General features: G+C 39.0%; 1 protein-coding gene across 1 annotated transcript in view; it reads right to left on the bottom strand.

Moving 5' to 3' along the window:
* Positions 1-4848: 4848 nt before the first annotated feature.
* GLUD1 (glutamate dehydrogenase 1) overlaps positions 4849-16646 on the bottom strand; it is a 29391-nt gene continuing 17593 nt past the window's right edge. Inside the window, exons 6-13 of the mRNA XM_042033366.1 lie at positions 13969-14148; positions 12352-12489; positions 11151-11288; positions 10945-11025; positions 10052-10175; positions 8819-8910; positions 6837-6899; positions 4849-6211 (exon numbers count right to left, since the gene is read on the bottom strand). Of these exons, the coding sequence (XP_041889300.1) occupies positions 6092-6211; positions 6837-6899; positions 8819-8910; positions 10052-10175; positions 10945-11025; positions 11151-11288; positions 12352-12489; positions 13969-14148 (936 nt within the window). The 3' untranslated portion in view covers positions 4849-6091. The remainder of the gene's footprint in view (positions 6212-6836; positions 6900-8818; positions 8911-10051; positions 10176-10944; positions 11026-11150; positions 11289-12351; positions 12490-13968; positions 14149-16646) is intronic.

The following is a 16646-nucleotide window of genomic DNA, read 5'->3' as shown; positions in this document are numbered from 1 at the left end:
CCCAGCAAGTCCTGCACTGCAGCATGGCTCTTCCAGCTGGAGTTGGATCCTAGAACAACAGAGGGGTGTCCCAGGCACTGGCCCAACTTTGGCCACTTCTGGGCAATCTGCACATACCTTGATGACAGGCAGTAAATACACAGCACATGGTGCTGAACTTATCACACCACTGTTAGTACTGCACTGACTGCAGAAGGATTCTAGAGGTACCCTCTAAACCCCCATTTAAATGAAAGTAAAGGGGATTTAATGCCAGATTTCAACTAAAAAAAAGACTGTCTAACTGGTGGTTTTGCAACGATTAATTACCTTGTTTCAATTACTGTTGTGCTTGCACGTGCCCCAAAGGCACAGTCCCGTGAGCCATTGCCAAATACAGAGTGGCACAACTGGGCTTTGCAAGTATCTAAAATTAGCACCTATCCCATGGGTCCTGAAAGGAGTCACAAACTCGGCTGTGACCCAAGACTGCTACGGGAAGCATTTTCCTTAGCTGCACCTTACGAGCAGTGAACATCACTCACATTAGGAAACTGCAGCAAAAGATGATGTGTAATGATAATTAGCATGTCTTTTAAGTGGTGGAAAATGTCCTACAAGCTCAGGGTGAAACAGGCCACTGGTTTTTACGAAACACTTAAAACAACCACTGTTGAAGAGCCACTCAACACAAGACCTTTGAAGTTTTAGACGTTCTCAGTAGACTTAAATGCCTTTCCTCACCTCAGCATTTCTCCCTCCTGCCACTTCCATGAGGAATGTCTTGATCAGTCAGCCACCCCTTCAGTACCTATTGTGCAGAACACATCTACAGTGTTTTTAAGAAAAGTAGTACTTGGAGCCAGGGGTAATAAAACAAATACAGGTTCAATGAAAGGCCATTTGCCCCAAACTTCTGACTCTTGTGAGCAAGACTTCCCTAAGCGTAGCTGTTAGAAGCTGATCATCCAAAGATTTACCATTATTTCCTAGGCTGCAGGCCTTTAAGACAATACCTTCTCTTGCTCTTCATTTCTCAGTATTCATTTCTCTTCTATTGAACTTTTCCATGCCTTTAAAACTACTCTGGTCTCTTACAGAATACATTTTCTTTAGGTATAAGAGACAGTATTAGACTAATCACTAAATTTTTGATGTGCTGCTCGTACAGCACACCAGCTCAGAGAGTGAACACCAGTTTATGCAGCTGGTGAAAGAATCTTTACCAAACTGCTCTCAGCAGATCCTAGCCAGGCTAAGTAAAAGGAAGGTTTCATTGCATCCAATTCTCTACTAGGGTTTATTTCTTGACATTGTAGGTGTCACACATTACAATCCCATAATCTTCATCTATACCAAGACCCATGGATACTGTGGGGAACTGTAACCAGAGTCCTAATAGCACCTCTCCCACTAGATCAGGATGCCCATCCTTATGGAATAATTATTCATTTTCTAGCCCTGAAACATTTAGGGAACCCTTTGAAAACGTGACTATTGAAATTAGGGGGAGGGTAAAGCCTGCTAAACTGACTTTTTTTTTCTCCTAATTGCAGTTGACACGGTGAGCCAGACTGTGCAGCAAGCAGCAGAACAGGCTAAGGATGCTGGGCAGAAAGGTACGGTAATGTTTGTGTTTATTTCAAAATGTCACGACAGTGAAATCCCAGACAGGGCCCCCAGCCCTGCCTTGCTCCTTGTCCCACACCTGGTGGGAAAGGGAAGCTATTGCACTGATGCTACAGTTACCTTTGTTTTTCTCTTTTAAAAGCACTTGATGAAGTCTACAAAGTTGCTGAAACCGGTGAAAAAGCTGTAAAAAATGTAGCAAACCAAGCAACTTCATGGGGCAAAAGCTTTGGACAATGAAGATAAAAATGTACCACTGAAATTTTTGTAAACAAGTTTCTGCTACACATACTCTTAAATAAAGACAATACTTACACTCTGCCTGGCTTGCATGTATTCCTTTGGTTACATATATAAAAATAAATTTACAATCACTGGTCTAGAAAGACTGGATTACTGTACAGACCAGGCAGCTAGAGAGCTGTGGCACGCTACTAATGCAAAGATGTTTTTTGGTTTGGGTTTTTTTTTTTTTGGGAGGGGTAAGGGCTAGCTTGAAGTCGGCAGCAAGTGAAGTCAAACACTTGAGAGCTGGTCTCCCATTTTGTCACTGAGCCTAACTCCCGATTGTGTGTACACAAATCTCACAAGCTGAGCACCCAACAGCCCTCTCCAGACAAGGTAAGAACCTCTGTGTCTCTCTGTGTTTGTGCTTCTGATCTTATTGATAAAATCACAGCTAGCTGTGTGTAGAGGAAGGCTCAAGTGTGTTTAAGGTGTATGTGACCACTGTTCAGCAGCACAGTGACGCTCAGAGCCAATGGCAGCAGCAGAAGGTTGCACTGCTGCCAGCAGAGCACTTGGCTGCACGAGCTGCTTGGTGCTGAGCTGGGTCACTGGTGCCACTCCAGCAGCTCTGCACAGCACAGGCAGGATGGGTAATGCAGCCACACTGTAGGCACTGACCATGTCTGCAGGGCTCCTGTTAAACCCACACAGGGGGACAGCTGCTGGAAGAATCAGAACCAGGTAATTTTGAGTAACTCATCAACAACCAGAAAAAGATCCTCAAATACCAGGAACACCCTGTGTGCATATGAACTTAGAATGAGATCTTAGAATCTGATACAACAGACTTCTCAATTAGTAACAGAATAATTTAGAGGTTTCTTACCTGGCATCTTGAAATCACAGCAAGAATTTCCATTGCTTTGACACTTCTTCCTGATGGTGATAGTTGGCATCAATGAAAAGAAGTGTAGTACTGAGTTCTTTGCTGGGACAGAAAAAAGGATTGTTCTGCTTGCTCTTCTGTATAATAGAAATATTTTGCATTTAGTAGTTTGCAAGCACCATGCAACTCTGAACACTGTAGTTGTCATCCTTATGTGATTCACTTGCAGCTTTAGAGGACTTGCTGAGCTGCTATTCAACACAAACTGCATACCTATGCAGTACTTAGTGCTGAATGAGAGCTTAAGAGCACTTGGTAAGGATGTGCTTTGCTCTATGAAGTAGGCGTGGTTAAAAAAGTTACTAATCTGTGTTCAGATCTAACTTCAGGTCCTGACTGGCTCCCTGCCAAACACCACAGCAAGTTTTGTGGTAAATGTCTGGTGGCATATAAGTGAATACATGCAGTGATAAGGTTATTAGCTGGCAGATAAGACTTGTGTGTGTGGGTACATGATATATAAAGAGGGTCTAACACCTAAGTGAAGTCACAATTTTAGTAAAAAACCCCCAGGATTTATAACATGCACCTCAGAGAGTGACGTCTGTCTTCAGCTGTGGCTTGGGCTGGGAAAAGGCTAGAGCTGCTTTGCAGCCAAACCTCTAAAATCACATTAACTCATAGAAACTGTACAAAATTTTGCTACTTTCTTCTCTCTGTTGTTGTTGCTGGGTCTTGAGAGGTATGTGCACAAAATGTGATAAGGAACACGTGACTCCATTTTTTTTTTCTTAACTGTCTGATCACATTAGGAGCGAGGTTAACAATGCTCAGAACCGGTGCGAGATTATTTCAGAGCAGGCTATCACAAGCAGTCGGGGATCACTGATAAGGGTTTGGTTCTTGTGTTTAGCTACAAAGGGCAAATCAGCCGACATGCTCTTAAGTCAGCCTCCAAGCATTTGTCTCCTCAAGGATTTCAACCCTTTGATTGAAACTACCTTAAGTTGTTGTTACACCCACCCTTGGATATGCTTGGATTCACGTCTCCAACACTGACTCTGTTAACAAGAGGTCAGTAACCTTACAGTCAAGCCGCTGAGCAGAGATCCAGTGAACCTTAAGGGCTCATCTCTAGGTTCAGTAAAATCATGCCAGGTGCTAGATCAGCTTTTTTTCCAAGATGTCCCTGGAAAAGAAGTGTTAATGTGTGTGTACACAAGAACAGACGATGCTAATGAATCGGGGAATACAGACAGGCATGGTGCAGACTTTGGCTTTTTTTCCCTTCCAAGCTGGGAGGAGGTAGAAGATATCCCAGCTAGCTAACTATGCCAGCTTTCTGTATGCTCCAGCACTGAAAGAGTCCTGTTTTTTGAGTCTGCAAAACCAAACTAGCTATAGAGGAAATTAAGCAGGGGAGGGAGAACAATAATAAGAATTTTGCTTTAAATGAATTTGCTTCCAGATAATGCAACACTGCTTTTAAGATTATTTCTATTTTTTTATAATCCAACTGTTTATTTGTGAGCTTTTAGCCTACAAGTTTTGGTTACAATTTGTTAGAGCTGAATTGTTAAAATCATAATTTTGTTTTACTATATAATGGTTTATGTAAAAACTGCACTGAAAAATATGATCCAGGATACAGAACTTGTGTTTAGAGATCCACACCTTGATCACAATAGTTCTCTCAAGCTCAAAGGGTTCACATTTTAAAAAATATGTGTGTATGTGTATATATATATGTTGCACTTAGGTGATCTGTAGTACTTTTACAACCCTAGATGCCAGCATATACGATAGAGTAAGCCACTAATTAAATGTATCACACAGGTTTATTGCTCCATACTAACTCCTAAATAGTTCTTCACGAAAATTTTAGAGGACAAGCTAAAAAGACCTGAAATTATTTACTAAATATATGCAACTTCAAAATCTTGCTGATAGGCAAGATTTTTCAAGAGATGAAGATCTGTAAGAGTGAGCCCCTGAAGATAATTCAGGGGCAGTATCTTAGTAGTGGTCATGTAATGAATAGACAAGGGTGCTGTGAAGATTTGCAGATTGACTCTAGCTACAGAAAGCTATCGCATGAAATAGAAAACAGTAATACACCAGCATAGTAGGTTTGGAAAGGTCAACTTTTTTTTAATAACTGCTCTCTCTCTCCAGGTTATGTCATGCAGTTACAAAGTAGTTAGGAAAAAGCATGAGTTTCTGGGAGGGACTAATTGTCTTTTTAAAAAAAACATTCATATTCATTACATAAATAACATCTGGCACTTCAAGGGGACTCCAAGGGACAAAAGCCTTACACTTCAAAAACTGTGCTTGATCCAATATTTTGTTGAGGTCCAATTTGTTGTACTTTATGTTCAAAACTTTCAAGACCTCCTGATGACAAAAAAAAAAAAAAGGCTGTGTGTATTAAGACAGTGGATTAAGTTTATAGCAGCATTCTAGCTCCTCTGTGGTCTGGACAATGATTTCTGGGTTCAGTTTCACTTTAGTTGTTCACTGAGGCAGTATCTAATTCTCAGAAAGCCTCTGAAAGGAAAAGACTGAAAAAGAATTCCAAAAAATCTAAGTATGATTGCTTACCAAATTCAGAATATCCCTTTCTTAAAAAAAAAGGAAACAACCTATAGTCAGAATAGTTATGTAGATACTTGATTAAAAACATAACTAGAGTTGCTCAATAGTTTCAGCTTATAAAAATATTAGTCTGTCAGCGCTACAAACATCATGATGATAGTCAAACTAGCTTGAACAAGCAAGAAAAGGCAGTACTGTAACAGTAGCACAGTTAAAGAAAAAATATTGCCTTAAGAGAATCAGGCCTGAAGCTTTACTACAAATAAAAACTAGACTCCTATCAAAATTAATCCCTGCTGGAGGCCCATTCTTCCTTTGACAATGCCACAGCATTGATCATACAAGGCCTTACTGAAAGTGCTGAAGCCAAAATTATGTCATTAAACAAAAGTGCATGAAGTAATAATGAGCTAGGTGCTCATATAGTACAGTATCTGATCTGAAGTCTGAGAAGTGGCTCAGGTGGCAAGACCACTCTTTCATACATAAAATGTACCATTTTGTTTTGTAGGCGAAACACCCAGAATGGCCCCCACAAGTGCAGACGAACTGTTATCTTCAGATACATACTTGTATACAATTTCCTAATCCACGGATTTTTATTGTAAAAAAAACTAGTTTGGAACTGAAACTAATTGAGAATAGAATCCACTATAATGTCAGAAGAAAAGAAAAGTTTGTGGTTACATGTAAACTTGTGATAAGCTTTCTCAAGAAGAGGGTACATTAACAGCAAGGGGTGGGATACAATAAGGAACCGTAATGGCCTGTTTATGTAAAGGTCAAACCAGCCTCATTGTACACTTTGAAGACTTTCTCAATTGCATTGACATAGGCAGCTGTTCTCAGGTCCAGACCCAGGTTGTATGTCATGGCAGTACGCATGATTTGCTGAAACAGAAAAGGTTACATGTGATTTCTGCAAGTTTCTCCACAGGACCTCAACAATTCTGCTTGGAGGATCCAAGTTAGGAGTAAAAGGAGCTGCTAGATTGGTATCAGAGCTGATCCTTTGTGGATCAATTCTGACATTTCTTGATTCCCCTTGCAACTGAGAACTGAAAGGGAAGAACATCTTTCCCAGGTCACTATATTATCCCTTTTCAAGTCTTACAGTGATAGGGAGAGACAAGATGTTTAAAGTAGCCTTTGGCCCGCTAATTAAACATACAGCAGAGAGGAATTCATCTAAAACTGTTAATGGTCAAGTAAAGCACTCTCATGCTTTAAAGCACTTTACATGTCCCAGATTAGCCAGGTACAAGAAGACAATTAAAAAGTTTCTACTTACTACAGCTTCTACTAGAATAATCTCTAATGTTTATTATACCCAGTTAAAAGTTGGCCATGATGGCAGGGAGCAGAGATTCTTCATACTCTAAGTGACTTCCATTAATCATGTACTGTTTATCTACTCCTTTAATTGCAAAGAAATTCTGTACAACATATTCAAAAACTGTCCCAAAGTCACGTGAGTTTCCTTTCATGTAAGTATATACAGCAGTGCAATATTTACCCGGGCAGAACGTTCCATTGTATAAGCCAATCCAGAGTGTACAATGTCTTTCTCAGATGCACCCTGTAACAGGGAATAAAATCAGAGTTTAATCCAAGAAACAAACAGGTTCTCTTTGTGTGCTGAGGACAATGACGTGTTCGATTCCCATAATTACTGAAGCTTGTTCACTCATTCTCTTCTAATGATTCGTGAAGAATCTAAATAGCCTTTACTGTGTTACTTGAAGAGCTAGTTATGGTCAATTCAATGCTAAAACCTCAGATACGAGCACTGAAGTCTTTTATAGGCCTAGCTTCCAGATGCATGATGCTACTATTATCTACTGCTATAGTAATGACTGTTTTCAGCCTTCAGACCACACAGTAAATATTAAACAAAAAAGCTCCCAAGAGTCAACAACCTGTAGAGGCCTCTTGCAATTGTTTTGAAGACAGACAGGTTTTAGGAAGGTCATAGATCCCAAATTCATATATTCCACATTGTATTAGCCCTTAGCAACTCCATAACTTTATTCCCATTAAAATTTAAATACACAGAACAGTAAGCAGTTGAAGAAATTACAGGTTCAATGTTCCATCATCCTGATTGCTGTAATTTACTAATAATTGGACATTGGGCTCCACAAAATACTTGCCTTCCCTGAAATACCAATTTGGGCTGGAAGTAGAAAGTACTAGGCCAGATTCTATGGCTTGTGTTTAAGTGATCCAGCATTTGCTTTAAGCCACAGAATCCATCACACATGCTACTCATATAGCCTAACATGCATGAACATGCACCCCTCTGGATCAGGCTAAAGTCTATTGATATCATCCAACTTAGTCCAAGTTTATATGCATTTCCCCTGATTTCCTCTTGAGGAAGCATGGTATAATATTTTTCACAACTTGCTGGACATTTTTCCCCTCCTCAGTTGTCCCATCTCCTCCTGAATTTGTGTTTAAGAACAATTGATGCTTTTAGTTTCCATGTATCCCTTGGCAGAGTATTGCACACCTGAACTATCTGCTGTGCTAGGAACCATACCCTTATTCTTCTTTCTGCACCTCACTGTGCTGGTTTTGTTTGAACCTATCTCACTCTCTTCTATCATTCCCTGCAGTAAACAATCTATCCTTACCCACCCCTTTTTATATGCCTCATTCTACAGATCACTGTCTCCACCCCAGGCCTTGTTCAGGCTAGTGGGACCTAGGTTAGTTCATTGTTCCATGTCAGAGAAGCTCCTGTACTTTTATCTATCCTTATGATCTTGCTCTGAACTTTTTCCACACCTCCAGTGTTTGAAGATGCAGAGACCTAACCTGCACACAGTATTCAGAAGGCAGCACACTCTGAATTCATATGGTGCCATCATTAGTAAGTCTTATCCCTTCAGAACAATTTCTTATGCTGGATTTGCTTATTGACTCTTACAGACTTCTAGGCTTCCAAAACTTCCTTTTAAATGCAAATGGATCAGCTTGCAACCCATCACTTCGTGTGGGAACTTCCCTACCATGTATTGCTGCATATTAGATAGCAATGAATTTTACCTGGCATTTCTTTGCCCATTGATTCACTCTTTGAGGAACAAGCTAAAATTTTTCATCCAGCTCTTATTCTGGAGTTACAGAAACATCAAACTGTCTGTGGTGTGGGATCTTGCTTAAAGTTTTTTGGAAAACCAGGCAAACTATATCAACAAGAGCTCCAAAATACAAAAAGCAACTCCATTAAAACCATAGCTTTTTTACAATATTGGAGGTATTTTGCATGGGCTGAAGTAAAAGAAAGAAAAAATAGCTTATTTCCAATATTCCGAAGCAGTTCAGATCATTTGCTTGCTTTATTTGTTTGGCCATCAGGCTAATTATGTACTAATGCTTTGCTTGGGGAAAAGTGCTCTGTGACAGCTACAATGGTAAAATTGAGATTGCAGTTCTAATATCAGAGTACAGCTCCCCTGACAGTAAAAAAAACCAGCAGCAAGCACTTACCGATATCCTATCTTGAAATTCTGCTGTAGGCACAACTGGAATAGTTCCCCCATGTTTCCCAAATTTTCTTTCCAAGCTTTCCTGGACAGACACTAGAAAGAAAGAAAGACAGAAAGAAAGAAAGAAAGTAGATGCAAGGTAACTGACAAAGAAAGGAATGCTTCCCTAACAAAGGAGGGGACCCCAGGACTTTCAGCATTCAATGGCATGAAATGGGGCTGTGGGTAAAGGGAGTCATCTTATTTTTGTTTTCTAAGAAAAGGGGAAGATACTGATGTTTCTTTATTTATAGGTGAATGATTCCAGTATCAGTAGTAATACTGCTATAGTACAGTCACAGGACAAGTGTGACTATCCTTATAAAACTGGTAAGAGTAATCTGGATTAATTTTCCTAACTTGATAGATAGTATTAGACAAAATATTTCTGCAAGTTAAAGCCATGAATTATCTCTTATTATACTTGTAATACACAGTAATTGCTAAGAAAAAATGGGAAATTTTAGGATTTTTTTTCCTTCGGACATGAGCAGTGCTTTGGTATTTTCACTGATAATTGCCATAACTCTCAACTACTTTAGAAACACCTTGCAATGCATGATTTATGAGAAAATGTTATATTAAAAACTATGCAGGTGTATGTTTTGTCAAGTCCAGTGTCTCAGGATTCTCATGTTTTCTACAGAATATTGTTTAAAATGAAACATCCTCCAGTTCTTCTCCACTGAGCTTCTTCTCTTCATGTAATTGTTATTGTTTCCCAGAAAGTAGGCAGCACAGAATGACTGTAAGTGGAGCTGTGAGCCATAAGCAGGTTTTTCCAGTGCCTGTCTGTATTATATTATTGGCCTTTATAGAAATCCTCTATTGTTGTATGGGCAGAACAATGGTACCCACTTGAACTTTGAATGTTTCTTAAATATCAAGTGTACAGCTGAAAGATGTTTATTAAGAAGTAATAAATATTTCACTTAAGTGGCTTGACTTCAGGGTTTTATAAAACTGAGGAAAGAATTAAAAGATAACTGAAAAAGTATGCATTTAACTTAAGTCATTAGAGTTGCAGGTCAGTTAACCTACAAAACCTTTGCTTTAGTATGCAGCAATTACAGACTTCTGGGGAAATTGTGGTGAATTTAGAAGAGTTCTGTATTAATTTCTCCCACCCACACTTGGTGCTTGCTAGTCCAATCTATCAATTAAACAGTGTGCAGAAGCAGAACTGAGCACTTACTGAGCAAGTGGTAGTTTGAATCTCTCTCATATTTGAAAGTCAAACGGCCATAACTGACGTGGTTCAAGTTTTTTAGCCATTCAAAGTAGGATACTGTTACACCACCAGCATTCAGGTAAAGATCCTGCACAGAAACAGTAAATATTTTGAATTGTGACCATGTGACAAAGAGCTCTATCATATTCTGCAAAAGCAAGCAGAAATATTATGTGCAAGGCACTACTTTAAACTGCAGTATGCAAGACAATCCAGTTCTTATTGTTACAGGACAACACCCTCTTCAGTTCAGGGATTACTTCTACTGATTTAAAATAGGACTTGACTTTAGAACACATGAAGCTTAGGTGTGCTTGACTGACTATTTCTATTTTAGCACAAGTGTTTAAGGAAAGTAGGGCATTCTTAGGCCATCTCAGTGAGTAAAGGCTGAAGATAAGCCACTCTATCTGGCAAGATCACTTGATCAGAACACCCTTTCTCTGTGAAAAAATCGTCATTATAGCTGGATAGGTCTTATTCTTTCAAATTATCATTACACATACTCTATATAATCTAAAGCACGCAGTTCAGTCAGAGCATCACCCAAAAACGCTGTATCTACAAACTGGCCAGAATATTTATTCTTCCTTCTTCCTTTGTTTAGTGCACTTTTTAATTGAGCAAATGTCAGCTAATAATTGTTATCTTTGGTCACTTACAGTTGTAGTGAGGTTTTTAACAAATATTATCAATCTTCAGCAACATTGGCACCCATTTCCTAGACATCAGTTACTAAAAGGCACTCTTAGAGAATGAATGGCTAGTAATAAAAGCCTTCAATAACTAGAGTCTTGGTTCTCTTCACAAAAATGTTCCTTTTGTAATGAAAATCAAAGGTCATGATAGAACCTTACAGGGATAACCATGATATTCCGCTCCAAGAAGATTTTGTCAGCTTCAGGAGTTGTAGGCCCATTGGCACCTTCAGCAATAATCTGAAAGAAATCACAGCAGAGTAACTCAGAGGTATAGATTTGGGTTTCTCCATGCTGATTATAGAATGTTAGTACTTAAACAGACCTCCTCTACTTTTCATTTACATTTGAATTCTTTGACTTACTTTTGCTTTAACCTTGTGTGCATTGGACTTGGTCAACTGCTTCTCGCTGGCAGCAGGGATGAGAATGTCACAGTCTGTTTCCAGAATACTGCCCTCAAGTGGCTTTGCTTTCGGGAAGCCCATGATTGTCCCGTGTTGCTGTGTGAAGAAAACAAACCACTGTGGTTTTAGTGTGCTGTGCACTCATTTGAATTTCTTCCCTTTTTCTGACTTTCAAAGAGAAAAAAGGGAGCAGCAACAGTACTAGAGAGACAGCACATAACATAATTCCTATCCTTACTTACATGTAAAAAGCAAGCTACAAAGCTTCAATAACAGTCAAAGTTCCCAAGACTGAAGCATAACTGCTCTCTGCATAGACACTGATAACCATTTGGGCTCTGGAATATGTAAAAAACCCCCTCCCTCTCAGTTCTTAAAATAGTTTTTAAACAACTGAAATGACTCACTAGTCTGCTACACCCAGGATAAATTGCATCACATAAGATTCAAAAGGTTTTTAAGATTCAGTACTACAATGATGGACTTTGTTTAGTGATAGAATCTTCATTCCTTTGAGAAAGAGGGTGATAAAGAAATTCAAGTACTCCCTATATAAAAAAAGACACATCAAATAAGCCCCTAAGAAACTTAAGTAGAAGATTGTATTTTAGTGCCTGTGAACTGTCCCCTCAAGTCTGCTTCACTTGGAAATTGAAATAAAAAGACCACATCCAGTTTTTATTATGAACTACACATTCAAGTCACACTGCCAGGCAGGCTTTCATTCTTTCAAAAACATCCAATAGGTAATTAACAGCGAAAGTACACTTTGTACATCTTCAATGACCATGTGCTTGTGATTCTCAGTCAGGAATCCTTAAGGAACCTCCTTGCCCTGGTTCCTTAAGACATCCTTCCCAGTTTAGGCATAAGAAAGCCAAAATAAGAAGAATTCCAATTCTGAAAACAAAGTAATTAGCCTGCACACATACAGACATTTTTTTGAGAGTCAGGTCAAAGGGTAAAAATGGTACCACCTGCATTTGCGTTCTTGTTGGGGATAAGGAGAATCAGAATAATCAACATTTCTAAGCCACTTTGTAAGGACTATTTGCAGCATCATTTAAATATCACAACACCAGTTTACAGTCATCAGTCTTTCTATGTATTTGCAAAGCTGACAAAAACGAAACTCTTTCTGCTTAGCTGAGCTTCATACCAATTTGAAATCTTCTAGTTCCTTTGGGTCAATCCCATCAGGATTCCAGATAGAACCATTAAACTCTCCGACAGCAACGCATTTTGCACCAAACCGATGCAAGTATCTCATAGAATGCAAGCCCACGTTACCAAATCCCTGAAAGTGGAAAGAGAAGGGAAAAAGCAGTTAACCCTCCAGCTAAAATGATGATTACTGCTAAGGCTTACACAGTTTTAAATAGTCCTTCATCTATTGGCACAGCTTGGCATTAGATGATGTGTATAGGCAAGATGGAAGAAATCTATATGCATTGTATTCTTATCTGAATACCATTGCTGAAATTATGTACAGTTGTGGGAAGACTTTATACTAGAAATATAGAAAGGAAGAGTTAATGCCACTACAAAAGTGTCAAAATTATGATGTTTATCAACATAGGAACATTCTGTGTATCTACTTCATGACTGGCACCGTCTTAGAGATCAGTGAATTTTTGTGTGACAAGGCCATTAAGTTCCTTTACTTCCAGAATGCTGACATTCTGGAAGTGAAAGAACCCACATAGCAAACCAAAAAGTCACGTGACTGATGTTGAAAGTCTGTAGTATGATTCTGTGCTGAAAAAAAGGCTGAATAATAAATTCCTGTATAACCTAGCTTCAATTATACTTAGGATTTTTGCTTATGCATTAGAAGCAAACTTTGATAGAAGAGTCTGTCATGCCTCAGGTCTCTTTGAAACGCTCTATGCTCATTTTCCTACAAGAATTTTTTGCTTTTCTTATGGCCGTGTTTTCAGTCTAAGTTTTGCTTAAGTGCCTGTTGGTGAGTCCTCTGCCAGGCACGAAAATGCCAAAGTGCAGGGAGATGAGTGTGCTGCTGGGTCTGTGTAAGGCAGAGATATTTGTTCCAGGCCACAGGTTAACTAGAGGACAATCTGGAGGTTACAGTTACTCTGCTATTTCTAACAAGCACGTTTTGAAAACAACAAAACAAATCAGTTCCTCAAATCCTCCATTTAACACACTGTTTAAAGTTGAACAAGTTTCATTTCTTTGAAATTTCAGGAACAATAATGCATACTACTGACTATCAAACCCTTTCAAAATTCAACTACATAAATCCTTAAGTCTTAGGAACACCAAAAATGTACATTCAACCTTACAAATTTAGGATAAGGTCTTGGTTTCTATTTTTCCAACTGCTCATTTTATAATGGAACAAGATCATAACACTCAATTCCTTCTCTCCTTGAATTTTTTATTATAAAACATTGCAACAAATTTTGTGTAGGGAAAACCAGTGTCACAGCTCACTGAAAAGTGTGCCATGCTGTAGTTTAAAGAACTCCTGTAACAGTGTTTCATTTTGGTGTTTGCAGCTTACAAGATCATAAAGACTGGAGATTTGGCTTTGTGCCTGTAGAGTGCAATTGAAAGTTCAGTTTATAAAAACCAGTCCAGAATAAAGGACACCTGTGTTGCCTGAAAAACATTTCTGAAGTTTAAGAGTAAAGGTTAACTTGGAACTTTTAAAGCCCTCTCAGGTTATAAGGGCTACAGCCTATTTTAAAAACAGCTCAACTGAAAATCTGTGCACTATTTCTTTTCCTACAGTCCAAGGAAAAAAAGTTACCTGAACAGCAAATGTTTTATCTCCAAATCCTGGAGTCATTCCTAATAAGCTCATATATGATGCTTCATTAACAAAATTTTCAATTCCATGGAAGACACCACGACCAGTTGCAGATATACGTCCATGGATCCCACCCTGGCTGATGGGTTTACCAGTTACACATGCATGTGCATTAATGTCCTGTAAAAAAACAAAGGACTCATGAGACATGGAATTAATCAAAAAACAGCTGGAACAGAAGTTTTGTACAATTTAGACATAAGGGAAAACAGAAATTGTAAGAGTCAGAACAAGATATAACTTAAATGCATTTAGTTTGTAAAGATGATTTCCTTCCTCACTTTGTGTGAACACCTTGGAATACTCTGTCAGGAAAGGTGTGTAATGCCATAGTGGATATAGTCTGTGATTTTTTGTTGTCTCCTAAGTGTGTATGTTAACTTCACTTTGTGTATCATGGTGACATCCACAAACAGACAAATCAAGCTTTGAGGAATATTTCTCAGAGCCAGCTCCTATTTACACCCACAATTTCTTTACATCATTACTTCTGACGTCTTAATTTTTTTAAGGGCTCAGACATATCCTTGACCTGGCTTTTAATAATCTTTAAACAGTGTTAAGTGTTCCCTCATAACAAATTCAGTTATTTTGCAATTACAAAACAATGTATTAGGTCTGTAGTCAGAATATGGGGATGCTCTATCTCAGCAGAAAACCTGCACTTTGAAGGCCGTATAGGAAAAGTTGGGTATTTACTACTTTTATGCAGAAAAGCAGCACTTACAATCAAGCCTCTATTCTTAACTTGGTGGCAATAAAATTAAGTTTCCCAGACAGTTAGCCAAGATAAAATAGCTATTTAAAACCATAGCTGATTTTTCCAATTGGAATTTTATAACTTTGAAAGAAATTCTTCCACTGGACCTCCCTCTTCTGTCACCAGTGGTTCCCATGCTCCCACACCCTGGGAGCACAGTCACATGGTGGCTTGGCTTCCAACACAAATTGAGAGAGTAGGGATGAAAGAGAATCCACTGAAATGAGTCTGCCAGCAGCCGGATGGGTTTCCATTCCACCAGCCACACATTCACTGGGAGGCTCCCTCTGCTCCATCCCTTGTGCCAAAGGCATTTGCATGCCTGTGGTGTGAGTGCAGGATGCTTGGTGAGAGGAAGGAAAGGAGCAGACAAAAGTAATTGGAGGCAGAATGGCTGTGGAGAAGACTAGAGCCATAATGAAGACTAAAACTATTTACTGTTTGAAAACCATAGTGAGTTAACATACAACCTTCTTAAAGAACGGTAGAAGAGATGCTGGGCTTGCCACAGAATTCCTAATTCAGCGTCCCAAAATACGGCTCGCTGCTCTCCATAAGATGTATGCTCCCCCTGGTGGCGTATCAACTGTAACCAAGACTGGCAGGGGTGTTTTCTTGGAATGACTTGGCCTGGTATTTCGATGGACTTTCAGGTTTTTACTCTGTTATATAGTGTTAAACTATGCTTTGTGCTTCGTGCATTCACAAAAGAGGAAACGTGTTTTATAAATACTTGAAGAAATACAGCCTCCCACTGTACCTAAGAATGTATTTATCAAAGTCCCTTCCTGTGTACCTGAAGTCAGTTGATTGTGTCAGGAAGTACAGTAGAGCGGAAAGGATTAATTTAATAAAAAACTTTAGCCATATATAATTCAGTGATCCAGAAACTTCAGATGGATTTTCTGGAACAGTTAACATGGTAGTTATTAACAACTTGCATGGTTTGTCAGGAAAACAGGACATGAGGTGAGGACAGATCCAGGTCTTCTTAAAGTCACATATAAAAACCACAGCTGATGTCAAAGTCCTAAAATATTTGGTTTCAAGTCAATAAACAAAAATTTTTAACACATCATGAGCCAAAGAGCATGGCTTTTAATGAGAACCTTGGAAAATAGCTTAGAGCTAGCATGAAAGATTCCTATACCAGCATTGGTAGCTTATGAACTTAGCGTCTGAACATGACTAAATTTTGCTCCTTTCTTAACCCCTTTTCCTCTGCAATAACATTCTCCCTGTCTCTCCAGCTTCCTGGCTCTGTATGTTAGATTTTGAGCAAACTTCCCTTATCTGTTTATATCTGTTATTTGATTTATCCTTTCCACTTGAAACTCCCTGAACACAGCTGTGTGCAGTGCGCAAGCACAGACCCATCAGGTCTGTAGATTTCTCAGACAGATCCCTCTCACCAGAGTCATCTTTCCACTCCACTGAATGTAGTCCCCTCCATGTTTGCAATCACAGCTTGTTTCACTTTTGTTCCTTGTTCATTTTCTGCTCTTAGTTCCCTTCTTCCCCCATGGTCACTTTAATCTTTTCAGTATTCCTTAACCACCTTTATTTTTGCTCTTGGTGCCCCAATCAGATAGCTATCTGAAACATCTTCCTCTAAAAACTGGTTTTGATGGATTATTGCCCTTTTTATAGCCTTGTCAGAATTCTCACTTTCCTTCTCCATACCTGGTCATTCTCTACAATAGCTCTGGAGTTCCACTGTGGCTACCACTCTCTCTTGGGCATACAAACAAGCAACCCAACAAAATTAAGTAAACTAACTTCCCTTCCCCGCCCCCCTCAATTTCCATTTTTTAATTAACTTTTCAGAAAAATGTTCCTGAATCCTCTCAGGTTTTTT

The sequence above is a fragment of the Corvus kubaryi genome, unplaced genomic scaffold (genome assembly GCF_017639235.1).
Source record: "Corvus kubaryi isolate FWS band 111438036 unplaced genomic scaffold, C.kubaryi_AGA036_p1.0 37357, whole genome shotgun sequence".
Classification (NCBI taxonomy): domain Eukaryota; kingdom Metazoa; phylum Chordata; class Aves; order Passeriformes; family Corvidae; genus Corvus; species Corvus kubaryi.
This window is presented reverse-complemented; position numbering and strand designations above follow the sequence as displayed.